A 16,775-nucleotide genomic window follows, 5' to 3' on the forward strand; every position below is an offset into this window, starting at 1 on the left:
AATAGTCTAGGTTTTGCTCCTACGGCTTCCCCTGAAATGCATAACTGAAATCCCCTTGTTCACGAGTCGTGGACACTAGCCTACTTCATGTCATGTTCAGGCCACGGTTCAGTTCTAGCCATAAAACTCGCCATCTAGCAAGCTAATCTATCAGGTTTAAAGTCAATAACCAGATTCATTTGCTCCATTTTCCACCTGAAAAGCGTTTACTGACAAACCCATTGATAACTAGCACATCTGAATACCATGAGTTTACCATGCTGAATGAAATGTATTTTATCAAGATAAAGTTCGTGTTCCCCCTCATAGCATGTGTAACGTTAACACGATGTATGTGAATGAGCTGACTAGCTAACGTATAAGCTAACGCAATTAAGTTTGAAAAATATAGCATTATAAAAACCTGTTGACAACCAACCTATCATCTAAAGTTGCCCTACTATAATAGGCTAACCAAATGTGCTTTGTCTGAAATTCATTATTGACATAGGAACATTATCTTTAAGCTAGCCTCTCACCACATCACAACATTTATCAGTTAAACAAGCAAACCTCAAAGAACAATACCAGTATAGTGCAGTTGGTATAGGAAATGCATATGCCAATTAAAAAAACGTCGTACCTTCGTCTACTTAACACTGACAATATCAGGCAGAAAGCAATGGAAGTGAATGGGGCAAAAGCCGTGAATGTCAAAGTTAGGAACTTTTGAGCTCAGCATAGCGCGGAAGTAGCCTGGTAAAAGCGCCGCCATTGTTTCCTATGAAAGTCTATGGGAGTGTCGCCACTCTGTTTTTCTACCGCTCTGGGTACAAACTAGGAATGATGTGTCAGATTAACCAGGAGCACCTGGTGTTAAATTGGTACTTTTAATCCAATGTACTGGCTGTATGTTGTTGCTGTCTCTCAATGACCGAGAAGTAGAGGAGCCACAGGCCAGATATATATCCTGCTGCAGTGCAATCAAGGTGCTGGTCTAGAGCCAAAACTGTAGACTCCAGGAACTCCACTCCATTGCAGCCCCTGTGCTGAATTTCCTGGTTGGGTTTAGTGACTTAAATGCATATTGCACAGGCATTAGGAAATCTAAACCTTCAGGTTCAAGATTTAAAAGTCCTCTGAAGTCAATTTCTGATTTCTGCAAAATATCATCTAGTATTTTTTTTTTTAAACACACTTACTCTGTAAAAAGATTTCTGTTTAACAATTCAAAATACAATATACACCCTGATGTATTTTCTTGCAATTTGCAGCGAATCCACTACCTGTCTTTGGAGTTTTATATGGGTCGGACCCTTCAGAACACCATGATAAACCTTGGCCTCCAGAACGCATGTGATGAAGCAATATACCAGGTAAAGATAATTGCAGCAGTTGCAGGTCCATTCATGTTGCACAGGTTCATGTAAGGTTCTAATGATGAACCTTACATGATGAAAGGTTCTTATGATGAACCTTACATAACTGAAGCCTTAAGTCAGGTTCAGTCAGAATTCATTCTGCAGTTTGAATGCAGTTTGAAATCATACATTTATAAAAAGAGGGGAAAAAATCATCTCATTTAAGATCGTTTGTCGAGGCTTTGATAATAGGGTTTATGTTTCTTCAAGTTGCCGCCTTTTTAGACTCACTTTGCTCGACCTACTGCATCCAATACTTACCCAATGTTTAATGAACAAACTACAATTTGTTGAATATAAACTCTCTTGTATTGATGTATATGAGCATAATAATTACCGGTATATGGATATTTGAATATATTGGTAGCAGCAAATCGGCTGTTGAATATTCTTTAGCTGTAGTGCAGTTCCCAGCTCCTGATCTACATCTCAGTTGTGTCTTTCATGCTTTTGCATCTTAGTTTCCTTATTCCATCAAACCCAGACACAATGAAGTGTATAGTATACTACACCTCAGCACTACCACTACCACACACACACACAGAGAGAGAGAGAGAGAGAGAGAGAGAGAGGCCTTATATATTTAGAAAGACAGAAAATCATATCCGGGTTCAAAAATGCATTGCATTTGTCTTGACCAGCTTGGTTTGGATCTGGAAGAACTTGAAGATATAGAGGAAGATGCTGGGTTAGGCAACGGAGGACTAGGGCGTCTTGCAGGTAAGGGATAATGACAAACAATACTATTAGTTTGTATATGTATTTCAAATAATATGTATAGTTATTTGGGTAAGTGATTATTCCCAATATGCATCCATCTTGCTCAATCTGTTTTTGTGCTCTTTTGCCACAAATACATACTTGCTTGCTATTTCGGTATGGCTTTAATCCCACACTCAAGCTAAGGGCTTCCATAGAACAGTTATAGATGTGATCAAACATCTGATCTGCAGCTTGCTTTCTGGACTCCATGGCCACCTTGGGTCTGGCTGCCTATGGTTATGGGATCCGCTACGAGTTTGGCATCTTCAATCAGAAGCTTACCAGTGGCTGGCAGGTGAGATATGGGGAAACTACAGATTCTACCAGCTTCTTGAATTTTCAGAGTACTTGTCTAAAAATTAACACTTTTACTGGAAAAGGTAACTGCAATTTGACTAAATAAATTAAAATTCTGGTCATTTGAGCTACCTTGCCATTAAGTATTTATGTCCCGTCATTCAGGTGGAGGAGGCTGATGATTGGCTGCGCTATGGTAACCCTTGGGAGAAGGCACGGCCTGAATACATGCTACCTGTGCATTTCTATGGCCATGTGGAGCACACTGCAGAGGGTGCCAAGTGGATCAACACTCAGGTGAGTCTGACCACAAGACAAATCTTTACTCATGACTGGCTTTACTCAGACTCTCAGATTTGTATTTGAAAGAAAAGGGTGTTCTGAAGAGGTCAGTGAATTTGAGCGTCATTCTGTCATAGGGTGCACAAATCAAGGTTCTTAAAGACATGGTTGGGTGAGTGTGGTGTGACGGGCCTGCGCAAAGTCCTGACCTCAACCCCATCAAACACCTTTGGGATGAACTAATGGAGTTTGTGAGCCAGGTCTTCTCATCCAACATCAGTGTCTGACCACACAAATGCTCTTCTGGATGAATGGGCAAAAATGCCTATAGATTTAGAATGAGATGTTATAAACGTTCCTATAGGTAGAAGCTAATGGTCAAGTGTCCCAATATGTTTGTCCATATAGTGTATATAAAACATAAAAAAAGAAAGTAAATGACTTTTACAGACTTTTCCAAAGAGGATGTAGACAGAGGTTCCTAATTTCAATGATAGGCAAAGTGTTAGACTAAACTAAAGCTATTGTGTGGCATGTGGGAACATTAAGTTGTACCAATATCTGTGCTTTAGATCTTGCTCGTGGGATTAAATTAGCAAATAGATTTTGCCTTATATTAGCTTTAGTTAGACTTTAGACTTTGCACTTTGTCCATCTTTTAAATTAGGTCCCAGTGTGTAGATTATATGCTTATAGTGATCATGAGCTAATGAATGAATATGAGCAGTTGAATTTGACCCAGTGCACTAGGACACTACTGAACTACTATGCCGGTTTTGGCTGTTGCCTATGTGTAGTGCTTAAACAGCTGTTGTCTATTAATGCCTCTAATACTTTGTGTCGCTGCACTCATCACATTCCAGGTTGTTCTGGCCATGCCCTACGACACTCCTGTACCCGGATACAAGAACAACACGGTCAACACCATGAGGCTGTGGTCAGCCAAAGCACCCAACGACTTCAACCTGAAAGAGTGTAGGCTTCTTCTCTCTCTCTCTCTCTTGCGCTCTCTCTCTCTCTCTCTCTCTCTCTCTCTCTCTCTCTCTCTCTCTCTCTCTCTCTGCCTGCCATGTTCAGCTCCACAGTCTAGCAAACCCACACGATGCACCAGTCACATTCCTGGAACCTGTCAGAGACCAAGCACAGCTGATAATAGCACATACTGTTGTTGTGGCTGGCTATCTTTGGAGAGTCATTGACCTCATCTTCTCCAGTAGCAATTTCTCTAGTCAATCTGAGTGAATGGTTCAGTCCGAAAAGTAAAGCTGAAATATTTTCCAGATAATTTGACCACAATTTTTTGACGAACACACTGAAATGATGTGTAATATGAGTCAAGCTAGGTGATTCAGAAACCATATGGATGTGTTTATATATGGAAGAGAAATCTGGGGTGATGGCTACTTTAGAGTGTGTGTGTGTGCGTGTGAAATACCAAGCAATGCCAGTGTGTCAGCACAATACCCCCACCCCCCTGGCTTACAGAGCGGAGGTGGCTCCAGGCCATGGTCCCCATAGATACACTACACAGGCTAGCTAGTGAGAGCGTGTTTTGAAAAGCTGATGCGCACAACAGGGTATGCTGCCTTACACTTTGTGTTGCATACAGTCTCCCACATGTGCGTGCACAGACACACGTACACGCAAGGATGTTTGTGGTTTCTGATTACAGACACACATGTCTATGGTTCCTCACAAGTGTCACAAGTTCAACTTCAAATGTAATGGGAAGATTTAGATGCAGTGGTTACAGCGGTAGTTTGACCAATAATCATTATGCATAACTGTTTTAATTGTTATTGCTTTTTTTTGACAGTCAATGTTGGGGATTATATTCAGGCAGTACTGGACAGGAACCTTGCAGAAAACATCTCCAGGGTTTTGTACCCCAATGACAATGTAAGTCTACTACGCACTTCTGTTGTTACATAATGACTGTCATCATGGTTTATTGTCAGAGGATTGGTGAGTTTGTGTGGCGCACAGGAAGAGTTTATGCGTGTGTTAAGCTTGTAAGTTGAGCTTTGAGAAGGGGGTGTGGGGTTGGGGGTGGGGCCTTTTCTACAGTAATGGCCAAATAAGGATGTGTCACTTCTGCTGTGCACTATGTGCTGTAGCCAGTGACCACCGATTCAATATCTATTTGCATATGCAGCACTAGAAACACATTGCAAATACTGTTTTCCCCAAGAGACTCAATTAAGTGAGCTGTCTCCCATTAGACATGAATGTTTTAGTAGAACCAGTCAGCTGTGTTGATGGATATTAAAAGCATGTGCTAAAATTAACCATCATGCATTGTTATGAGGGTAGCTCGGGTGTGCAGCAGCATTGCCAAATTGTTTATCAGGCTGTTAAATAATTCTGTTATAATGTGCAGTGGTAATGGGAGAGGGCAGAGGGGATGTTATTTTAGGTCAGCATCAAGCCAGCACCACATATATTTGCTGAATGTACTAGGGTGGTGTGAATGGAATTCAGAAAAAGGATTTTTTAAATATACACAGGTCTTGGAACAGGGATTCTTGTCTTTGTTATTGTACTTATGTTCTAAAATCAGATTAAGCTGAGTGAATGGTGCCTTAGTGCCATTATTGAGTTTAGAATGAATGTGTTTATTTGTGTCCATACACCTTGTCAAAGAAGCTTGTAACTACGACATCACATAGGGAAATGCTCAGTGGCTTGGCTCTTAGTGTGCTGTTTGGATCTCTTGATATGTAGCCTATGGAAGAGATTTTCTCACACGGTTTGACAGTCAGTTTTGTGGTTGCCATTATATATACTCTTTTGATCCCGTGAGGGAAATTTAGTCTCTGCATTTATCCCAATCCGTGAATTCGTGAAACACACTCAGCACACAGTGAACACACAGGGCCAGATGTACTAACGTTTTTGCGCCCATTTCAGGCGTAATTGTTTCGCAATGTGTGTGTAAAATCATTGCGAGGTATGTACAAACAGGCCGCAATGATGTAAAAGCGCAAACTGCCTGTCGCGGGAGCTGAAAGTGGCAGATTGCGATTGTCATGTCATGCATATGCATTCATGGGAGGATCCAGGGGAAAGTGGGAGTTTAGCGTAAAAAGATGGGAGGGGAAGAGTAAAGAGCGCCTAGTTATGTATTCTGCGGTATGTACAAAGACTGCTCCTGAAAGCGCACGTCTATTCTGCGCCTAAATACTTCCGCCTTGTAAAAGCAGTGTTAATCCAAGTTGCAGTTCAATGCGTCAATAAGAGAACCTTTCAAAGACAACAGAATCGCTATTTAGAACACCAGTTTTTGTGGTGAAAGTATGTGTACTACCAAAAGCAACCTTAACTTTCGTTGGCCTTTCGCATGTCTTACTTTCACTTTCACGTCATTCCCTTAAACTTTCTAACTTGCTAGATTTTACCAATCTTCCATAGCCTGCGTGCACAAGTAGTTTGAGTAGAACTACTGATCTTCATTATCTCCCTGCTTGTTGACATCTTATCATGTATGGTATTATTTCATGAACGCTAAACGTTTGATTCTTTTTAATGTTGTCATCAGTTAACTTCATTCAACTGCGCTTGTAGGCGCTGCCGTTCAGTTGTGGACGTTCGTAAATTGCGTTTATGGGCGGAGAAGGGCAGAGAAAGGCGCAGTTTACACTAAGGATTGAACGATTGATAAATACGACGGAAATTTGGGTCTGACAGCGCTCGCAATCTGCGGTGTGTCCATGGCGCTGATAACGCTACGTTCGCAAATGTACGTACTGTACATCTGGCCCACAGTGAGGTGAAGCACACACTAATCCCGGCACAGTGAGCTGCCTGCAACAACAGCGGCGCTCGGGAAGCTGTGAGGGGTTAGGTGCCTTGCTCAAGGGCACTTCAGCCGTGCCTACTGGTCGAAGTCACAAGTCCGAAGCGCTAACCAGTAGGCCACGGCTCCTAATGTTATGTTTTGTGTGTTGTAGTTCTTTGAGGGGAAGGAGCTGCGTCTAAAGCAGGAGTATTTTGTGGTGGCCGCCACACTGCAGGACATTATCAGACGCTTCAAGTCCTCCAAGTTTGGCTGCAGAGACCCAGTCAGGACGTCTTTCGAGACTTTCCCTGACAAGGTGAGGATTGGTTATCTCCACCAAACCTTGGTATCTCTCAATATCTAAATCTTCTGGCAGTGTTATAGAAAAGGATGTACCAGGACTGTGTGTAGTCTTATACCTGTAGCTGTCTTGTAGTCTATTATGTAGTATGTAGTTTTTTATATTCCTATGAGTCATGTTCATAGTAGTATTTTCTTTGTTGTCTGGGAATCCTAGCCATTCCCTGTTACAGTTGAAGTAAGCCTTCTGTGTCAGTGTCATGATCCTCTCTGCTTCCTCAGGTGGCCATCCAGCTAAATGACACCCACCCAGCCCTCGCAATTCCAGAACTCATGCGCATTCTGGTGGACGTGGAGAAGCTTGACTGGGACAAGGTAATTTTGAGTGCTTTTTACAAACGTGTTTGAGTAGAGCTAGAGATCACGTTGTTGTGATACATGTGAGGCTTATATTAATGTTAATATTGGGTGCACAAAATAATTTAAAAGAAATACCATGACAAAAAGCAGAGCAGCTCTTTTTAGCACAGATTCTTAAACCCTAAGTGACAAAGTTCCTACATACCAGCTAACAATAGACCAGTATGTGGTCTTTAAGAGTAGACATTTTTGCTTTGTCATTGTGGTGCAGAAATGAGGTTTTTAGTTGATGGTATGGATAAGCCTGTCATCTATCCACCACAATAATGGAGTTATTGTTTAATCAGAAAATCTGCCCTGACTATGACCATTTGTTAATTAAAACAAAAGACTCAAAACTCAAAACAAAAGGTGTATTTGTATTACAGGTTGATTCTAAATAAAACATTGATCTAATACTTACTCATGGAATAGACTAGGGTTTCTCAACGGGGGCGTTTTTTTTTTTTTTTTTTTTTTTTTACATTTTAAACTTTCATGGTTTTCACATATTTTTGGTGCAAAAATAGGCTACCTGAAATAAATAGGCTATTTTTTCATTCATGGGTTTCAAACCCCTCTACCGTCCCAGCTACATTTTACTGTTTATCTATGCTCAGTGGTCATACAGTGCAGTTTGGGCCTGCACACGTCCGGACTCACGTCCCCCAGCCCCGCTCGCTGTTGTTCTGCAGCTGCTCTGAGCTCTGTGTCCACGAAAAGACCGTTGCTAATCAAATACGAAATATATATAGGCCTAAACAGGCCTCACGCGCGGAATCTGTTTTGTGATTGATTTTTGTCCATGACAAAATGACACGTCTTGTTGCCTACATTTAATGTTCCTATTGATTTAAAGAAAAAAATCATTACAACCAATGCTGATGTGGTAGTTTTTTTTTTACCCAACCTCTCCTAGTCTCCTATTGCTTCTAACAGTGGGCTAAATCTGCTTAATAATAAAATAGGCTCATAGGGACATTTTCTTATAATTCCAGAAGAAACCAAAACAGCACAGAAATGGGCTTGTTTTTTATTTAAGCAATATAGCATGAGCGTGAGTGGCCTATAGCCTACCCGGGGGTGTAGTTTTTTTTATATTTTATTGTGTGTGTGTGTGTTGGGGGGGGGGTTGCCAGAGGATCAAAGTAAGGTCAGGGGGGCGTTTGCTCAAAAAAGGTTGAGAACCACTGGAATAGACATTCTTTTAACTGTCAGTAACCGCAGTGCTCCCTTTTTTTGTCCACATGTCTAGGCGTGGGAGATAACCACCAAGACATGTGCCTACACAAACCATACTGTTCTCCCAGAGGCTCTGGAGCGATGGCCTGTCACCATGTTTGAACTCCTCCTGCCTAGGCATCTCCAGATCATCTACGAGATCAACCAGCGCCACCTGGATGTAAGTTTGGGACATGGCTAAAACAATGCGTCACATTAGTCTCCAGTGATAACAAATGCGACTACTGAGTGGCTGAAATGACTAGGGGGTAAATTATGTCATGTTAATGGAAAATAGTGACCAAATTTTGCATGGGTTGCACTGTTTATTTTGACAGAAAATCAAAGAGCAGTTCCCAGGAGACATGGACCGCTTGCGAAGGATGTCCCTGATTGAGGAAGGAGAGCCCAAGAGGATCAACATGGCTCATCTGTGTGTAGTGGGCTCCCATGCGGTCAATGGAGTAGCTCAAATCCACTCAGACATCGTCAAGAGCACTGTGTGAGTACAGGACAGCTTGAGCACTTTGACATGAGCCCTGTATGGGCAACTGGGCACTTTCCTGACACATCAGCTTTTCACCTTTTCAGTTTGAATGTGTAAGACCTGAATGATCTTTTTATCTGACATGTTTTGTGTGTGTGTGTGTGTGTGTGTGAAGCTTCAAGGACTTTTATGGCATGGAACCAGAGAAATTCCAGAACAAAACCAATGGAATCACTCCTCGCCGTTGGCTGTTGCTGTGTAACCCTGGTCTTGCCGACCTCATCACTGAGGTAGGCCAGATAGACCTTCATGGGTGTTGCATCTGTATAGTATCACAGCAGGAAATAATTACAGCAGTTTTACCTGTATTCTAAAATTGATTTTATGATTTTTTATTTTTTCTCACACAGAAAATTGGAGAAGACTTCACGACTGACCTTTTTCAGCTCAGGAACCTGCTGGACTTCATTGACGACGAGGCTTTCATCCGTAACTTGGCTAATGTTAAACAGGTGCCAGCCCTGTCCTGTCTCCCATGACTGAATTTACAGTTTCAAACGCTTAATTACTTAAATCACTTAAAAAAAAAATGTCATCTTGCCTTGCTCTGTTTTTGTCCCATGCAGGAAAACAAGCAGAAATTTGCAGTGTATCTGGAGAATGAGTACCACGTGAAGATCAATCCAGAGTCCATCTTTGACATCCAGGTCAAGAGAATTCATGAGTACAAGAGGCAGCTCCTCAACTGCCTGCACATCATCACTTTCTACAACCGTAAGTGCAGTTAACCATAACCATGTTGGACGCACCACTTCTCCTTTATATTCAGTGTTATAATTCAGCCTCAGGGGTTGAGCATTTCAGCGTTTTTGTGTGACTTCCTGTTCAAAGTCATTTGGGAGAAAACTGCCCAAGCATAAAATAAGACCATAACATGACGGCAGAAAGAATCCGTCAAGCATGTAGTCAGTGGGTATTTGCTGCCCTCTGCCTGCGGGCTTAAGAACTGTGTTGTGTCTTCTCAGTGATGTCTCTACGGGTAACATAGGGAATCCTAATTTCCTTGGAAGATATCTTCACATTTGTTTCTTTTTTGTGTGTAGGCATTAAAAAAGATCCAAAGAAGGTCTTTGTCCCAAGAACAATCATGATTGGAGGAAAGGTACACTTGTGCTTTGTCAGCATAACAATGCCTCCATTTGACATTTAATTCTTGAAGTAGCAACTGTGTGCTCCAACTCTCCATTCTGTACCCTCTGTCTTGTCCTAGGCTGCCCCCGGATACCACATGGCCAAGCTGATCATTAAGCTCATCACTTCAGTGGGGCAGGTGGTGAATAATGACCCAGTGGTGGGAGACCGGCTGAAGGTGATCTTCCTGGAGAACTACAGGGTTTCGCTGGCAGAGAAAGGTGAGTGTTGAAGGCAGACCTCAAGCTGTTACAAGTGCATTCAGGTGCAGATTGGCTATTCATGAGACGTATGGAAATGTCTTCCATCTGGCGTTTTCACTTCAACAACTCCAGCATATATAATAACTATTTTTCCTCCTCTGGTGTCTCTTTAGGAGTTTAGTGAAAACACACATTATAGTGGTGCATACGTCCTACAAGCTAAGTGTTACAGGCTTTGAGCAGTTTGTCAGGGTAGGTGTGGGGATGGTTGAGGTAAAGAGGGGATTTTGTGTTAGCCTGGTTAACACGCAGACCTTCTGAATTGAGATTGGGAGTGGGTCTGGAAAAGGTTAACTGTTGGTTGATTTACGACTTCCAGCAGGGGCATAACAGTGAAATTAGCAGTGAAATTAAACTTAAATTGGTGCATTAAACTCTTACCAAATCGTTTCAGAAGTACAGCAATCTTGTAAATGAAGGTTTTAAATGCAGTTGTTTACTCAATTCCAAAGAAATACAGGTCCATGATGGATAAGCAATTGTGCTTGCGTGCCCTGTTTTTGGGGACATTGGAAATGGGCTTCAATGGCCTATAGGTCAGACGCAATTGCAGAGCAAATCCTAATTTTGCCAAAGGTTCGTATGGGTATTCCCAGGCTAGTTTTATGTTTAATACAGTACCCTCCAGAATTATTGGCACCTTTGGTAATGTTGACTAAAAATAGGAATAAAAAATAATCTTTTGATTCATTGTACTCTCACAATAAAAACAACAAGGAAAAATCTACCCTTGAAGGGAAGACAATTTAGTCTGAGAAAAAAGAAAATCTCATAAAGAAATAAATATGTTTAACGAAAACACGTTGCTCACAATTATTGGCACCCCTAGAAAATCTTATACAAAACCTAACAGAAGCATTTCCCTATCTAATTTCAACTTCGTTAAGTTAATCAGTGTCTGTGAACTTTCAGAGGTAGTTCATTACTTTGTTTTTCACAGGTATGAAAATAAAGTGACACGGAAGCTAAATCCTCTTGTCATTTTTCAACATCAGAAAGATGAGAGAATACACTAAATTTAAATAAAAAGAAAGTGTGTTGACATTTGTAAGTCAGCGAATGTCTATAAAAACTAGGTACTTTGTTGAAAATGCCTATATTTACAGTTAAAACAATAATTAAAAGGTTCTAATCAACTGGAAATGTATAAAACATGCTTGGACCCATAGTTAATCTCGCCCCCACTTACAGTATGGAGGATGGTAAGATAAGCAAAAAATTCCATAAGGACCACTATTGGAGAGTTACAAACAATCTTCAAAAGTGACCTCACTGCTAATAGCTTATTTGGAGGGCATGGTAGGTAAATGCCTGTCCAGTCATTTAATTACCAATATAAACAGCAGGAGTTACTGAATTGTACAGTGACTTTGTCTGCGAGGTGTGGTCTATTGTCAGATGAAATGAAAATTGCGCTCTTCGGCTATGAACACTTTAGGTGTGTTTTGCCTACATAGATGAAGGCCTTGGGAAGAAAAACCTTAACATTTTCAAAGTAAATCTGTCAATCTCTGCCAAGATACTAAACGTTGGTCATGATTGGATCATTCATCAGGTCAATGAACCACAACAAACGCCCAGATCAAAACAAATATGGTTTACTGAACACAAAATCAAGCTTCGGCCATTGCCATCTCAGTCCCAGGACTTAAACTCCATAGAAAAACAGTGGGGTGTGTCAAAGAGGAGAATGTGTGGACCTAGGAAACTGGACGATCTGGGGAGATTTTGTAAAGACAAACAATCTTAATTCTCTTGCTTTGTATTCTCCAACTCTATGGGGTGTCATAGGTGAATATATTACAAGCTATTTTATTGGCAAAGGGAGGCTTAAGAAGGTATTATAAGCAGGGGTTCCAATAATTGTGAGCAACGTGTTTTTGTTAAAAATATTTATTTCTTTATGATATTTTCCTTCTTCTCAAAACAAATTTGCTTCCCTTCAAGGTTGGATTTTTCCTATTTGTTTTCATTGTGAGATTACAATAAATCACCAACAGATTATTTTTTTATACCAGATTTTAGTCAACTTTAGCATGAGGTGGTAATAATTCTGGAGGGTACTGTATCTAAGCAGACCTAACCATTGGGGAACCTCACTGTTATAGAAAAATGCTCTACTCAATTTATTTCGGTTTTAAATAACAGTCTCTTTCTGTCTCTCTCTGTCTTTCTCTTTCTCTGGCCTGCCTTTCATTCTCATTTTCAGTGATCCCAGCAGCTGACCTCTCGGAGCAGATCTCCACAGCGGGCACCGAGGCCTCTGGGACGGGCAACATGAAGTTCATGTTAAATGGCGCCCTCACCATCGGCACCATGGACGGAGCCAACGTGGAGATGGCCGAGGAGGCAGGCGAGGACAACCTCTTCATCTTTGGCATGAGGGTGGAGGACGTGGACGCCATGGATCGGAAGGGGTGAGTCTAGGGAGTGACCACATCAGTAGTTTCCTTCAGCATTATACACTAGCGAGTTTAGTTTCAAAAATATTCAATATTGAATAAAGTTAATCAAAGATTGTTCAGAGGATTACTGCAGAGGTTGTACATACTGTATCACTAGGAGCAGAATCCATGATGATATCCGTGCAGAAAACAATACTTATTGTAATGGAAAATGTATTGAACACTTTTTCAATATACTGACCTCTTATGCAAGTGCTGCCCGACTGTCCTGTATTAGTAATCGTGTCTAAAATTACCTGTGCAGATATAACGCTAAAGAATACTACGATCGACTCCCAGAGCTGCAACAGGCAATTGATCAGATCCGCAGTGGATTGTTCAGTCCCAAAGAGCCTGAGCTCTTCAAGGACGTGGTCAACATGCTGATGAATCACGACAGGTATGAGCAGATGATCAATGCGTCCCTGCAATTAATTGTTTACATGTTACAGTCTAGTAATTCAACCTGTATGGTAACTTATTGTAAATGGCAACATAGTGAGGTGAGATATCCTATGGATGAAAAATAAAATGTTTATGTCAGTGAAGTTTGATTGATTTTTATTTTTTACATTTTTATGTTATTTCCAGATTCAAAGTGTTTGCTGATTACGAGGCATACATTGCTTGTCAGGAAAAAGTGAATGAACTTTACAAGGTATGTCACAGGTCGACATGGCAATGCAATGTGAAAGGTCTGTGTCTTGCTGTGAAGACCCAGGGCAAGCAGCCTGGTAACCTAATTTAGTAGCATTTCCATTTTACAAAAAAAAAAACAGTTGAAGTTGGTCCATCATCCTGTGTACGTTATGTGAAATAATATAAAGCAATAGTCTTCCTGAAATCCCTTCCTAAAGTAACTGGTTTAATAGGCTCCATTACTCACTTACTCAATATTATGGGCCTGTTTTGTCAATTGTAACAAGTAAATGCAGCATTGTAAAATATCCGTCTTCCTGAAATGTTTTGCAGAACCCAAAAGAATGGACCAAGGTGGTCATCAGGAACATTGCGGCCTCTGGCAAGTTCTCCAGTGACCGCACCATCTCTGAGTACGCCAGGGAGATATGGGGCGTGGAGCCGTCCAACGTCAAGATCCCTCCTCCGAATGAGCCGCGCATCAGCGGAGATGCCTGAGCCGCAATCCCTACACTATCCTCTTCCTCGCTGACTTCTTTCATCACTCCGTCAGTTACCGCGTCAACCCAGCGCGTCGAGGGGATGTCATTAACAGATGCAACAAGCCTGTTTGAAAAAAGTTGCCTTATTGTATCTAACCTTTTGTTCTTTCACTTTTAAAGGTAATGCCCCTTAAATCCACCCTGTGCCCTTAGGCTGTGGGTGGCTGCCGTGCCTCAATCTTTTGTATATCACTCGTCAGGCCAGACGTATTGTGCAATTGTACAAGCTATACATTTGGGATCAATATGAAATGACACAAGTTGTCATATTGTCCTTGGTGTGAATGTGAATGTTAAAGAAATTATTCAAAAGTGCAAAAAGCAATACAGTAAATCAAACAATAGTGAGAAGTACAGTATAATGTTTCTGTATGGATGTCAGTTGGATTTCTTAACCATTTAGTCACACCGTGAATTAGGAAACCTAGAGTCCAGTTTCTAGGCATGTCGTGTGATGCATCAGGATAGTGTGTTCTTAGTTGTTAGAGTGTACTATCTTAAACACATATGGAAATAACAATGTTTGGGGCAGCTCAACAATGTAAGGCATTTCTAGGAATTACTGGGGGGAAAAAACAAAATCCAAAACATCAGCTTCATGTTCAACTTTTACAACTTTTGTTGTATTTGTGCTGTGCATGATCTATAATGATCAGGTAAACCCCAAAGCTACATTTACAGATGCATACATGTCTCTAAATTGAATGTACAAAGTCTTTAAGGCTGTGTCCCTGAACAAATACTGTATGAAATCATTTTGATATATTAAGGTCAGATTTAACTGATACTTAAATAAACACTTAAAAATTACTGCTTGTTTTTGTTTAATAAAACTCCTGGTGTTTTTCTGGACATTTTACCAGTACAGATCAAACCTGTGCACACACCATTACACACACACCCTTGTCTGTGTATATTCTGACTTAGACCCAGCCCTTCTTTACTCAGTGACTGCATACTTAAAATAAATGTGCTCAGAGGTAACAGTTGACCAGTTCAACCAGCTCAAAGACCCGCATCAACAGACAAATCAGGTTCTCTACTCGAACAGCTCTTAACAGTCTGTCTTGCCAGTCCTGTAATGAGTGGGTTTGGCTGACAAAGGAAGATGGCTTGGCTATATGAGTAGGGTTGGAACTGAAAGGTAAGAATTGATAGGAAAGAACTGGGACAGATAAGCCACATCGAGAGCCGAAAACTGTATCTGGACAAATTAATTTGGTTCTGCCTATTCATGCATCATCATAATAGCCCCTTCATATTAAATTCTCTTTTTGAATGTTCAGTTATGGTTTACAGCATAGACTACTCCTGGAATAAAGTATATATTTATATTTTATCTAAACAATTTTACATTTTGGAATCAAAATGAGGAATCTATAGGAACCGGAATCAGAATTGGTCAAATTTGAACGACACCCAACCCTACATATGAGATGGTGGTTCTTCATGCAGAGCCCTCTAGAATCTTTGGTTTAGATGAAGTCCAGCCTGAAGATATCCTGGTGATAACTAAACCCAAAACCTTCAAGAGCTTCACTCAACTGGGGGTTGTTTAAGTTCAAATATATTAGAGCAAGACCAGACAGTATACATTTTCCCCAAGTCCTTTATTATTTAAAAACATACATACTGTACTGTACATAATTTTCATGTCTATCCAGTAAGGTTTAGCAGCTTAAAAATGATTTGTAAACCACTCTGATATATTAGCAAAAAATAAGATCGAGTTACTCTTAAAATAACAGGGCAGTTTCAGAACATTTAAAAAACATGACCGCCTTTAAAAATAGTGGGTGTTAATTGTTGTAGGCTCAGAATTCAGTCTTGTTAACAACACACAAAATCAGACATAGGAGACCCAGAGTAGTCAGTGGCTAAGTATTGCTGTTAGAGTTCTACCATCTTCACTTCAATGATCATTATCGGCTGAAGAAAAATGTGTAGTTTCATCTGTCCACCATGTAAATCAGAAGTTCTGTGTTCACAAATCTATATACGATAAATACTCAAACGATTTCAGTATTGTTTTCTGACTCACTGCTTTTCAGTTTGTAACAATAGATTCAAACATTAGCCTCAAATTGATTGTCAATTGGTGATGAACTCATTCCTTCTTACGCAACACTGCGCTTATCTGAACATCGTGGTCGGGAATGCAACAAGTTAGTATAAACAGTCTGGTCTGTAGCAACCTGGAGCCCCATCATAAAATCAACAAAAAAAAAACAATCAATGCTATCCACCAGCCTAGATGAAGAAAATAAATTCATATTTGTGTGCAATGTGAAATGTACAAAAGTACTTGTAGGTGGCGTCTCAATGCTGTCCACTGCTCGCAGCTCTATGGCTGCCCCCCCTCAAAAAAAAAAAAAAAATAGAAATTAACTGTAGACTTAAAAACTGTACATACAACTCAGGAGTTTATGTAAGGCGTTTACACATTTCTGTTAATGTTGCGTGCAAATGTATTTCCAACTACCTACTGAACCTTTTGGAGACAACTCTAGTGATCTACGGCAGGCTACATTCCACAGGCTATTAATGTGACCACAATCAATAAATATGCAATGAAAGCTATGTGGAAAAAATGCATTCTTTTACAAATAAGTCTTTTTGGAGTGTCAAAGAAAAAAAGCCAAGAAGATTCCTTATAATTTCTGTTGGTGACAGATTTGTTTTAAGAATTAACTTTGCTTTGGTCAACAATAAAGGGAAAGGCAGAAACTGTACCTGATCACAAGTACAACATATATTTTTTATTTATAAA

General features: G+C 40.5%; 1 protein-coding gene across 1 annotated transcript in view; it reads left to right on the forward strand.

The window, feature by feature from the left end:
- pygb (phosphorylase, glycogen; brain) overlaps positions 1 to 14,815 on the forward strand; it is a 37,590-nt gene extending 22,775 nt beyond the window's left edge. The window contains exons 2-20 of the mRNA XM_042065218.1: positions 1,254 to 1,355; positions 2,042 to 2,120; positions 2,354 to 2,457; positions 2,625 to 2,756; positions 3,605 to 3,716; positions 4,558 to 4,640; positions 6,692 to 6,835; positions 7,102 to 7,194; positions 8,474 to 8,620; positions 8,778 to 8,941; positions 9,102 to 9,216; positions 9,337 to 9,438; positions 9,553 to 9,700; positions 10,030 to 10,088; positions 10,197 to 10,338; positions 12,590 to 12,797; positions 13,090 to 13,224; positions 13,416 to 13,482; positions 13,797 to 14,815. Coding sequence (XP_041921152.1) covers positions 1,254 to 1,355; positions 2,042 to 2,120; positions 2,354 to 2,457; positions 2,625 to 2,756; positions 3,605 to 3,716; positions 4,558 to 4,640; positions 6,692 to 6,835; positions 7,102 to 7,194; positions 8,474 to 8,620; positions 8,778 to 8,941; positions 9,102 to 9,216; positions 9,337 to 9,438; positions 9,553 to 9,700; positions 10,030 to 10,088; positions 10,197 to 10,338; positions 12,590 to 12,797; positions 13,090 to 13,224; positions 13,416 to 13,482; positions 13,797 to 13,961 — 2,301 coding nt within the window. The 3' untranslated portion in view covers positions 13,962 to 14,815. The remainder of the gene's footprint in view (positions 1 to 1,253; positions 1,356 to 2,041; positions 2,121 to 2,353; positions 2,458 to 2,624; positions 2,757 to 3,604; positions 3,717 to 4,557; positions 4,641 to 6,691; positions 6,836 to 7,101; positions 7,195 to 8,473; positions 8,621 to 8,777; positions 8,942 to 9,101; positions 9,217 to 9,336; positions 9,439 to 9,552; positions 9,701 to 10,029; positions 10,089 to 10,196; positions 10,339 to 12,589; positions 12,798 to 13,089; positions 13,225 to 13,415; positions 13,483 to 13,796) is intronic.
- Positions 14,816 to 16,775: the final 1,960 nt, after the last annotated feature.

This window comes from Alosa sapidissima, chromosome 16, assembly GCF_018492685.1.
Source record: "Alosa sapidissima isolate fAloSap1 chromosome 16, fAloSap1.pri, whole genome shotgun sequence".
NCBI lineage: Eukaryota > Metazoa > Chordata > Actinopteri > Clupeiformes > Clupeidae > Alosa > Alosa sapidissima.